Source organism: Aethalodelphis obliquidens, unplaced genomic scaffold, assembly GCF_003676395.1.
Source record: "Aethalodelphis obliquidens isolate GAN/ISIS:26980383/991018 unplaced genomic scaffold, ASM367639v1 scaffold10, whole genome shotgun sequence".
Taxonomy (NCBI): Eukaryota; Metazoa; Chordata; class Mammalia; order Artiodactyla; family Delphinidae; genus Aethalodelphis; species Aethalodelphis obliquidens.
In genome coordinates this window covers 34419982-34432116 of record NW_020837954.1, presented here as the reverse complement: position 1 = coordinate 34432116, position 12135 = coordinate 34419982, and the positions used below count along the sequence as shown (strand labels likewise).

Sequence of the window (12135 nt, the reverse complement as noted above, 5' to 3'; positions counted from 1 at the left end):
AAGATGTTTAAAAAGAAAGAACAAAAAAATAAATAAATAAAAAACAATAAAGTGGCTTATAACAAAAGTACAGATAAAATGAAATCCAAAACTACTAACAAAGAGTAAAAAATTAAATCATAAGTGAAAAAGAATACTAGAAATATTTATGTACTCACATACACACAGAGAGATCTATCAAAATAAATTGTAGCTAATGCTGATTTTTCTCTAATAGCTTTCAATCTCAACTTAAATGTTACCTCCTCAGGCCTTACCTTACATCACTGACTCACAACAACATTCAGTCCCTAACTTCATAGCATTTTTCTCAATGTATAATCACATATTTGTTTTGTTTGCCTGTTTTACTGTCTATGTCTATGCTATCCAAGCTACTGTACTGTAAGCCTTTCAAGGGCCTAATATGTATAACACTGTTCGAACAGAATAGGTACTCAGTATATATTTACTAATTAAATTAAAGAATAAATAAAGCAAATAAATTGTGAAGCCATCAATTTGGAGGATTTACTCTTCTCTGGGAGTTCCCTGATGGCCTAGTAGTTAGGATTCTGGGCTTTCACTGCCATGGTCCAGGTTCCATCCCTGGTAGGGAACTGAGATCCTGCAAGCTGTATGGAGTGGCCAAAAAATTTTTTTTAATTTTTTAATAAAAAAGATTTACACTTCTCTAACAAAGATTAGATAATTAGGGACTTCCCTGGTGGTCCAGTGGTAAAGAATCCACCTTCCAATGCAGGGGACAGTAGTTCGATCCCTGGTAGGGGAACTAAGATCCCACATGCAGTGGGACAACTAAGCCCGCAAAACACAACTACTGAGCTTGCACGCTCATCTAGAGAGAGCCCGCGTTCCGCAAACTACAGAGCCCACGCGCTCAAGAGCCTGCATGCCACAATTAGAGAAGAGAAAACCCAGACGCCACAACTAGAGAGAAGCCCGCACGCCACAACGAAGAGCCTGCGGGACGCAACAAAAGATCCCACATGCCTCAACTAAGACCTGACGCAGACAAATAAAAAAAGATTAGATAATTAATATTACTGAGCTCTCTAAGACCTTAATAATTTTTTTAACATTGAACAATTACATAAATGAATTTATACTTATTCACTTGTCAAACTGTCCACATTTCTACAAGTAAATAATTATATCAATTACAGAAATAATTGTTAAAGTCCTCTTTGTGAACTGAATCATTCAAACATTAACACTTACATCTTTAGCACTTTTTTCCGAATCTCAACTTCCTTGTCAACAGTAGGATCTTCAAAGAGTTGTACCCTGAAGTTGCTCTTTCTAAGTGGAGTGCCACACTCAGGACAGTTTCCAGCTCCTCTCACAAAGAGTAAGTCCACGCAACTTTCACACCTGTAAGGAGGAAAATATAACTTTTAAGCTAGTATTCAAATTGGCAACAACTCTATATAGTTTGCCTTTGTTTTGGTGTTTCTTTGTTTGGGGGGGCTGCAGGGGGACAGGAAAATTAATCATTGCTGCTTAAACTCTTATTAAAAACCTTTGGGAAAAAAGTTCATTTTCATTTGGAGCCTACTTCAGACATAGGTGTCCCAAGGGTTACCAGTTTAGTTTTACAAATTAAACAAATATACAAGTTTTTAAAAATTGATTTGGGATCTGGGAGGACTCAGATAGCAGGACAGGGGGAAGTCAAAGAGGCACATAAAAGAGCAGTCTAGGGTCAACTCCACTCTCAGTCCAGTATCACCGTTAGACCTGGCAGGGGCCTGCACTTTAGAGAACACTGCATATCATAATCACTAAAACAAAAACTTTTTTTCCCCTTTCAGCCTTTGTAAGGAAGTTTTTTAAAGTTCCGTTAGCAATTGAATAAGTGGCAGTTACTCAAAAGGGAGAGGTGCTAGCTGAAGGAGGCCCCCAGGCCAGAGGATAAAGAACTGAGAGTGACCTAGTATATGTGGAGAAAGGAGAAAATCACCACAGCTTCTGCCCTGAGAAATCCTAGAAAGAGTGGCTACTTATAAAATCTTTAATCAGTTAAACCTGGCTGTCCTAAATTCACCAAAGTGATTGCCCAGGCAAGCCAAGTTTCCCAAATACCTCCATCCCTTCTTTCCTCCCTTCTTGGGTAGTACAATTTGGGGAAGAACTTAGAACTTCCTGGAAGTCTTGAGTTGGGAAAGAAAGAAGCTGGCAAGGTTAACGAGATTCCTGCAAATTAAGATTCCTGCGAATTGACAGGGTCAGTTCATATACTGTTTTAGATGGGTCCAGGCACCACCCAATCATCCCTGCCCCGCCCTGCCCTAGTAGATCCATGCTAGTAATCAGACTAGCAAGTGGAAAGGCTGACCAGAAGAAAGGAGCTGCTTTAGCCTGTGGGTCTTAAAGATTCAGGTTCCTGGGAACTCAGGAAGCAGCGTTGGAACTAAGGCTGCACTAAAGATGTAGCTTGATTCATACTTTCAAACATTTAAACATTTTGGTATGTAGTCCTCCAATTGTAATATTGCCCCCAACTCCATATGTTAGGGCCATACCAACCCTATCACTCCTTTCTTAGCACTATATGAAATTATTTATTTCTTTATGTGTTGATTTTCTGTAACCTCCACTAGAATGGAGGGCAGGAATTTGCCCTATAATTATTCTAAACACATCACAACACACACACAAAAAAAAGGACAAATTCTAATAAATAAGGGAAAAGTTGATTTCTTCCAAATATGTAGATGATTTATGGAATAAGCTAAATGAGAAGAATGATACAGCTAAATAAGAATATTTAAGGTTAGTTATCAGTAAAATACTAACATTGACCTTTGCATATTTCTATCTTAAAGTAGAGGGGAAAAAAATCCATCAAAAAATAGAGGCAAAAAATCCCTAAGAGGGAGAACAGAGATCATAGTTGTCATTATTCAAGATCAACAAAACCCCAGAAAATTCACTTGGGATTGGGAAGATTGGGAGTGGTACATTTTGCCTAATCTTTGTGGTTGGAGGAAATTAAATCCAACTAGAGAAGTTGAAAATAAGGACACTTTAGAACTACACTGACTAAAGATATTTATAGGCAAGGAGCCATCTGAAATACTCAAAACCATTGAGCCATTACATAGAATATTCTATATTTCAAGGTCTTGGAGTCAATAATTCAGTTAACAAGGTAATATAGAACACTTTAGTATTTCTAAAAGTCATATTGTAATCTCAGACATATAATTTGTTACCACCATCAGTTCTACATCTCCACTTTTTAAAAATCTACCTTAAATCATAAGGATTTCAACAGTATTAAGGTTTTTTTAAAATAATTTATTTTCCCATACTTTTCCCTTTCTGATTTTAATTGCTAAAAGAACAAATAGTTCTTTTTTTAAAGCTCAAATATAGAAGTATATAGAGAAAAAACTCAAAGTTCTACTTCATTCTCTTCTACATCTCACTTCCCACATGTACCATACAACTGTTAAGTTCCATGTTTACGTGACCAGATCTTTTTCTACATACTTACAATATATGTATTTACAGATTATATACATGAAAACTAGTCATACAAAAAAAGAACAGAAGAAAAAGTTCCTTATTGCTAGTTCACTTCATCTGGCAGCAGAGCAACCAAAAGAGCAGTATGTGGGCAATCTTTTGCCTCCAAGAGTGCTAGGAACTTTTTCAAACAAAATCTTATATTCTGCAGAACATAGGAAAATTTGCTGAAAAAGCCCAAATCCTCAGTTATTACCCATCCCCAAAGATATTTTTATGGTTTTCTTTTGTTTTTAAAAACCAGAATGGTGCCTGCCCTCTTTTCTCTCTGAACAACTTATTTTTAGATTTTATTTTCTTCTATCAAGGATATTTAACTGCTTATATTCCTCTGTCAAGATTTTTAATCAGCTTGTTTCTTCTTTTTCCAGAGCTAAGAAGTCAATTAAAAATCTTGACAAAGACTAGATACAAAAAAACCTACAGCTAACATCATACTTAATGGTGAGAAACTGTAAGTTTTCCAACTAAAATCAGGTACAAAGCAAGACTGTCTCCTACTCTCACTGTCTCCTACTCTCACTACTCCTTCTCAACATGATACTGGAAGTCTTTGCTAATGCAGTAAGACAAGAAAAGGAAATAAAAGATATACAGATTGGAAAGGAAGACACAGAGCTCTCTTTGTTTACAGATGACATGATTGTCTATGTTAAACATCCAAAAGAATCAACCAAAAAACTTCTAGAACTAATAAGTGATTATAGCAAAGTTGCAGGATACAATATACAAAAAGTCTACTGCTTTCCTATGTACCAATAATGAACAAGTGCAATTTGAAATTAAAAACACAATACCATTTATGTTAGCTCCCAAAAATTTGAACGTTTAAGTATAAATCTAACAAAATATGTACAAGATATTGTACAAAATGAGAAAAACTACAAAACTCCTATGAACAAAATTAAAAAAGAATTAAATAAATGGAAAGATTTTCCATATTCATGGACAGAAAGAGTTCATGGAAAGGAAGACTCAATATTTTGAGTTGTCAGTTTTTACCATCTTGATCTATAGATTCAATGCAATTCCAATCAAATTGCCAGGAAGTTAGTGTATGGACATCAACGAACTGATTCTAAAGTTTATATAAAAAGGCAAAAGACCAGAATAGGTACCATAATGTTGAAGGAGAAGAACAAAGTTGGAAAACTGATGCTACCTGACTTCAAGATTTACTACAAAACTACAATAATCAAAACAGTGTGGTATCGGTAAAAGAATAGATGAATAGACCAATGGAACAAAATAGCCTAGAAATAGACCCACATAAATATACTCAGCTGATCTTTGTCAAAAGAGCAAAAGCAACACATGAAGCAAAAACAGTCTCTTCAACAAACTGGACATCCACATGGAAAAAAATGAATCTACACATGAACCTTACACCCTTAAAAAATTAACTCCAAACTTAACTCACAGGTCTAAATGTAAAATGCAAAATTATAAAACTCCTTGAGTATAACGTAGGATAAAAACTGTATGACTCGGGGCTTCCCTGGTGGCGCAGTGGTTAAGAATCTGCCTGCCAATGCAGGGGACATGGGTTCGAGCCTTGGTCCAGGAAGATCCCACATGCCGTGGAGCAACTAAGCCTGTGGGTCACAACTACTGAAGCCCACATCCCTAGAGCCCCGTGCTCTGCAACAAGAGACGCCACCGCAATGAGAGGCCTGTGCACTGCCTGAAGAGTAACCGCCGCAACTAGAGAAAACCCACACACAGCGACAAAGACCCAATGCAGCCAAAAATAAATTAAATAAATAAATTAAAACAAAAACAAAACTGTATGACTTTGGGTATGGTGATGACTTTATAGATACAACACCAAAGGCATGATCCATGAAAGATATCACTGATAAGCTGGATTTTTTTTTTAATTAAAAATTTCGGCTCTGCTAAAGATGACATCAAGAGAAAAAGAACACCTGATAAAGGACTGTTATCTAAAATATACGGGGGAGAAAACGTCTTAAAAAAATGGGCCAAAGACCTTAACAGACAACTCACCAAAGAAGACACGGGTACACCTCATTTTATTGAGCTCTGCTTTATTTCACTTTGCAGATACTGTGGTTTTTACTAACTGAAGGTTTGTGGCAACTGCATTGTCAGATGATAGTTAACATTTTCTAGTAATAGAGTATTTTTTAATTAAGGTATGTACTTTTTTTAGACATAATGCTACTGCACACTTAATAGACTACAGTGCAGTGTAAACATAACTTTTATATGCATACTGGGAAACCAAAAAATTATTGACTCATTTTATTGCAATATTCACTTTATTGCAGTGGTCTGGCACTGAACCCACAATATCTCCAAGGTATGCCTGTATACAGATAGCAAATAAGCACATGAAAAGATGTACCACATAACACGGCATCAGGGAAATGCAAGTTAAAACAATGAGGTATACACTACACTCCTATTAAAATGGCCAAAATGCAATATACTGACAACACCAAATGCTTACAAAGACGTGGAGCAACAGGAACTCTCATACATTGCTGGGGGGAATGCAAAATGGTACAGTCACTTTGGAAGACAGTTTGATGGTTCTTTATGAAACACAGCATGCTCTTACCATACAATCCAGCAATTATGCTCCTTGGTATTTAACCAAAGAAGTTGAAAACTACATCCACACAAATACCTGCACAAATGTTTATAGAATCTTTGTTCATAATTGTGAAAACTTGGACACAACCAAGATGTCCTTCAATAGATAAATGGATACATAAACTGTGGTATATCCAGACAACAGAATATTATTCAGCACTAAAAACAAACGAATTATGAAGCCATGAAAAGACATGAAAGAAGCTTAAATGCATATTACTAAGTGAAAGAAAACAATCTGAAAAGCCTACATAGTATAAGATTCCAACTATATGACCTCTTAGAAAAGGCAAAATTATGGAAACAATATACCTGATCTTAGCCAAAAGGCTGAGAAGGGATTACGGAGATGATAAAAAGATCAGGGGTTGTGGTGGATGGAGGGAGGAATAGGCAGAGCACAGAGGAATTTTAGAGCAGTGAAAATACTCTGTATGATATTATAATGATGGATATGTCATTATACTTTTGTCCAAACCCATAGAATGTACAACATCAAAAGTGAATCCTAAAGTAAGCTATGGACTTTGGGTAATAATGATGTGTCAATACATGTCCATCCTTGGTATTAAGAAAAAAAAAAAAGGACAATTCTGGTGAACGATGTTGATAATGGGTGAATGAGAAACCGCTGTACCTTCCTCTCAATGTTGTTGTAAATCTAAACCTGCTCTAAAAAAAATAAGTCTATAAAAAATAAAAATGTTGTCACTTTTTTTTTAAAAGCGAAGTATATTAATGTTTGCTCAATGTTTATTAACATTTTCAATTCGTCATTTTAAATATCCAATAAACACTAAGGAAAATCAATTAATAAAATAATAGACAAGCTTGAGACTTGTTCCCCAGATTGTTTTAAAACTTAAGTGTTGGGCTTCCCTGGTGGTGCAGTGGTTGAGAGTCCGCCTGCCGATGCAGGGGACACGGGTTCGTGCCCCGGTCCGGGAAGATCCCACATGCCGCGGAGCGGCTGGGCCCGTGAGCCATGGATGCTGAGCCTGCGAGTCCAGAGCCTGTGCTCTGCAATGGGAGAGGCCACAACAGTGGGAGGCCCACGTAACGGTTAAAAAAAAAAAAAAAAAACCTAAGTGTTCAACTGCCTTACCCATAAAAGCAATAATAATCCCTAAATTAACTCTCTTCCAGAAATGTTACTCCAATGAGAGGACATATGTGAAACCACTGTGAAAAACTACCTACATGTCCTAAGATCATGCCATGGAGGTTTTTATTCTAGAATGCATTTCCTTAAATGATAAATCCTGCACTTACCACGTCAAAGGTAGTTTTCTTACCAAAGACAACTCTTTAACTCTAGAATACACTTTTTTTTTAATTAATTTTTATTGGAGTATAGTTGCTTTACAATGTTGTGTTAGCTTCTGCTGTACAGCAAAGTGAATCAGCTACACATATACATATATCCCCTCTTTTTTGGATTTCCTTCCCATTTAGGTCACCACAGAGCACTGAGTAGAGTTCCCTGCGCTATACAGTAGGTTCTCATTAGTCATCTATTTTATACATAGTAGTGTATATATATCAATCCCAATCTCCCAATTCATCCCATCCCTCTTCCCCCCTCCCCCGGATCCATACATCCACTCTCTATGTCTATAGAATACACTTCTTTAAAAAGATAAAACTACCACTGACCACATAAAAATTACTTACTGAAGTGATTTACTAAAGATATGATGATATAATTAAACCCCATGTTGGTAATCATAAGACCTAGGTTGCCATCCCAGCTTTGTCTCTTACAATATGAGGAACTATGAGGAAGTCAAATTCTAATTTATATCTAAGGTTTCTTCCCACTTGGATAATTCTAGATACCTTGGGGTGTTACACAAGTTGTTAATTTCTTTTCCAAATAAGAATATTTTTTCTCTCAATACAACTGATGTTTATCAGTTTAAATTTTCCATATCACCTATACTTACAAACTTTATATATGGTACAGACTTACCCTTAATGCTTTAATTCAATCAAGAATATTATAACCACAGGAATTCCCCAGTGGTCCAGTGGTTAGGACTCAGTGCTTTCACTGCCAAGGGCCCAGGTTCAATTCCTGGTTGGGGAGCTAAGATCCTACAAGCCATGTGGCATGACCAAAGGAAAAAAAAAGAATATTATACCCTATGATATTATATTTAGGGATGTGATATAGAATGCTCTATGACAGATGGGATTAGCAATACAAAGTATAAGAAGACACAGACCCCCAGGATCTCTTCAAAAGTTTCTATAATATGGTAATTTTGCCCAGAAAAAATATACCATTTTCAGCATTTGAAAAAATTGGGACAATACTTTTAGAAGCACATATATTTAAACATATATACACACAAGCACATACATGTATGCACAAAAATATATACAGGTATGCAGAGGAAGAAAGGGTCCTTTAGAAGAAAAAAAAAATTTTGCTAAGAATTTTGTTTCTCAATCTTACTATGCTGATAATATATTCTTTTGAATTTGTACCAACATAATGCTATTTTAACAAATTATGAGTATGATACTACTTTGAATGCATATAACTGTTCTTCTAAAAAGCTTAAAAATCTATACAAAGACCATGATTTAAAAATAAAGGCTGAGTTAGATATTATTTTCCCCTTTCCACAGGCAGTTAAACAAAATGACCTGTCAAAGGTCATAGTTTAAGTGCGGGCTAGAAATCTATGTCGCCTAATTTCTGGGCATTTCTGGGCATCTTTCTACCAATTGAATGTTCCAGATCTGGCCAAACCCAAAAGCTTCAGATCCAGGAAATCTCACAGCATTATCCGTGATGCTAGAGTATCCAAACCATCATATAACTACTTAGTATGAGAAGGTTTAGATCCATTTGGCAGTGAATTATAAAGTTTATGTTACCCTATGGCAAGACGAAGCGTCCATAAAACAAAGGGACAAGGTTGTGTCTGCTAAGTGTCAAAACAGTAGTAGATTCACTCCTGAGCAGCTGAGAGGGAATAGAGCACCATTAAGGGCACAAATTCTGGAGCCATTTTGCCTCCTTCTCTTCATTTGTTAGGCCTGCAACCCTAGACAAATTATTAACCATCACTGTGCCTCAACTTCCTTGTGAAAAAGAAAAATAGTATCTTCCAGGGGTTGAGGTGTAGGGAAGTAGAGATCTGCCTCACAGAGTTGATGAGATTTGTATCAGCTAATTTCAGTTAAAATGTTTAGAAATATACCAGGCATATAGTATGCTCTCAATAAACATCAGCTATTACAACTAGTACTTAATGCAAAGAAGAACTAATAAGGACCAGAGTTCAAAGGAGGCAGTATCAAGGATCAGCTGGAGAAGGACTCAGAAAACAGGCTGAACAGCATTGGGCCTTGAAGAATTTGATGGCTTTGAAGTACAAAAGAAGGATGACATTCCAGGCAGAAATCACAGCAAGAACAATGGTGTAAATACTCACAATTTATACATGGAACAATAAACAGAACACTTTGGGGAAAAAAATTAATGTAAGGATGTAAAGCAGTCCTTCTCACCCTTTCCCATCAAAGTACTCTTAAATGGCAGAGAAAAATGTACCACCTGTAAGACTGGGGACATAGTCTCAAAAAAAAGGTCAACATAAGGTCAACATTTCTCCCCATAAGGTCAACATTTCTTCAAATTATGATGTTTTATCTTAAAAATTCATAAAAACTCAATTTGACTCCACAATAGAATCCTATTTATTGTCATTGAAAGATGTCTTCAAATAATTCCCAGTTATTCAATTACTCAAAAATTTTTTCATATTCTCTAGGTAAAACAGACATTCCAAAAATATACCTATATATTTATGTACCACCAACATACCAAGCACACTTCAAGGACCAAATACACTTCAGTTAAAGAAGCATAGAGGGGAATTCCCTCGCGGTCCAGTGGTTAGGACTCCAAGCTTTCACTGCCGAGGGACTGGGTGCAATCCCTGGTCAGGGAAATAAGATCCCTCAAGCCACACAGCACACCCTCCCCCTCCCAAAAAAAGCAGCATAGAGGATAACAAAAATAATAACAATACATCCATCCATGGGAATCGTACAAAGGAAAGAAGTAGCAAATTAATGTGGAAAGGAATGACTACTCAAATGGTTAGGACACCACTGGCTTTCTAGATGAAGGGGAGAAAAAACTAGATCCTTGTTTCTCACACTATCAACAAAAAGAAATTCCATATGAATAAATGATCTAAACATAAAAGAAAAAACTTTAAACTGAAGAGATTATAGGAGAAATTATGATATCAGGGCAGGGATTTCTTAAAGGTGACTAAAACACTTTAAACCATGTAAAGAAGATTGATACATTTAATTTCATCAAAATTAAAAGCTTTTATGGGAGGCTGGGGGACACAATACTGGTTACAGACTCACTACAGAGTAGGAAATTACTTTTTCATCATACATAAAAAATAATATTCAGACTATATAAAAAGGTTCTACAAATCAGTAACACAGTGCTATAGAAAAATGAGTGGATTATGTGAACAAGCAAATTGCACCATGCAAATTCACTTGCTTCTTAGAGTTAAGTTCACCCTAGATGGGAACAGCTTCTTAGGGATTCTACTTATTTAGTTTCCATGGGAAACCTTCAAGAGAAAGGGACAAACTACAGCCCCAATACTGCCATTGATTTCCTGGCCATAACTGATCCTCATCATCCTGCTCTAGTTTCCCCTCACCCTCTACTAGCACTTCTGCTGGTCTAGGCAGCTTGTCTGCTTACCATTCTCTTTTTAGGTTGTGGCTACTGTACTTATATATTTACTACAGTAGGCTTGGGAGCACCAAGAGATGTCCTAGTGGATCCCTTAAGCGCCATATTCTTCCCTGACCTCAAGATGATGACTCCTTTTTTCCTTTCTTCTTTTGGCACAAGGACCCCAAAGTTACCAGACAGCAGGCATGGCCTAAAGTTTAATGGAGTTCTTACCCTGTTCCCCGTGGGGCACTTTCAGCTCCAGAAACAAGGATCTCTAAGTCCACAGAGCCTAAAGTTACATGGATGGAAAGCACAAATTCCCCAAGTAATGACTGGGTGTAACATTAAGTGAATCCACTCCCACTTCCATCTCTTGGTTCTAGGATTGATGTATTTTACCTGTTAGGGATGCCCAAAATAATGGTCATATCCATATGAATATTTAGGGTACAGAAAGCATCATGGAGGATTGGTGTCCACCCTTTTAGAGTATCACCTCCAATCCAGCACCTTAGTTGCATTTATGAGCTCATTAAAACTGCTCTACCAATCCAGAGGAGTAAGAGTGGAGCAGTTAGTGTCAGGACCAGTGAATTCATGAACTTAGGCTCACAGTCACATATCTTTTCCTACAGAGTGGGACTCTTGGTAAGAGAAAATGTTGCTCAAGATACCATATTGGTAAAATAAACACTGTGTTAAGTCTTCAGACAGTAGTGCTGGCTACAGCTCTATGAGCAGGAAAAGCACACCTATACTCCGAATGTATGTTAACCCCAGACTAGATGAACTGCTGTCCCTCCCAGAATGGGGGAAGGTACAGTTTTAGAGGTTGGTGCTTGATCTTCCCCACTATGATAGCCTTTACCCCACTGGTCACGGAACCAATCTGAGAGTTCTGCCAAACACCATGTATGTCCATTCCAATTATACATTTGGGAACCAAGGAAATGACTACCAGGTGAGAATACAGACCCACTGTGAGCTAAATCTGAGCCCAAACGCTATTTATTATTAGGTGATAATAATAAATCTGATTCTCATACACCCTCATTCTAATAAGAGGAATGTAGTATCACTTTGGGTCCCCAGATTTCAACTGTCAATTCACACCATGGTCAATAATCCCTCACAGGTTTGCAGCCAAAACTGAATCACTGAAGGTGTCTGGGCAGAACGAGCATGAAGCATTAACTGGGCTAAACAGTGACTCAGGATCTTATATAAAGAATCAAAACAAACCCAAT

At 37.0% G+C, this 12135-nt stretch overlaps 1 protein-coding gene across 3 annotated transcripts in view; it reads right to left on the bottom strand.

Annotated features, from left to right (window-relative positions):
• The window catches only part of MNAT1 (MNAT1 component of CDK activating kinase), a 217268-nt gene that overhangs the window by 169464 nt on the left and 35669 nt on the right, over positions 1-12135 (bottom strand). For all 3 annotated transcript variants that reach the window (XM_027111419.1, XM_027111417.1, XM_027111418.1), the window contains exon 2: positions 1222-1374. In XM_027111419.1, coding sequence (XP_026967220.1) covers positions 1222-1374 — 153 coding nt within the window. The remainder of the gene's footprint in view (positions 1-1221; positions 1375-12135) is intronic.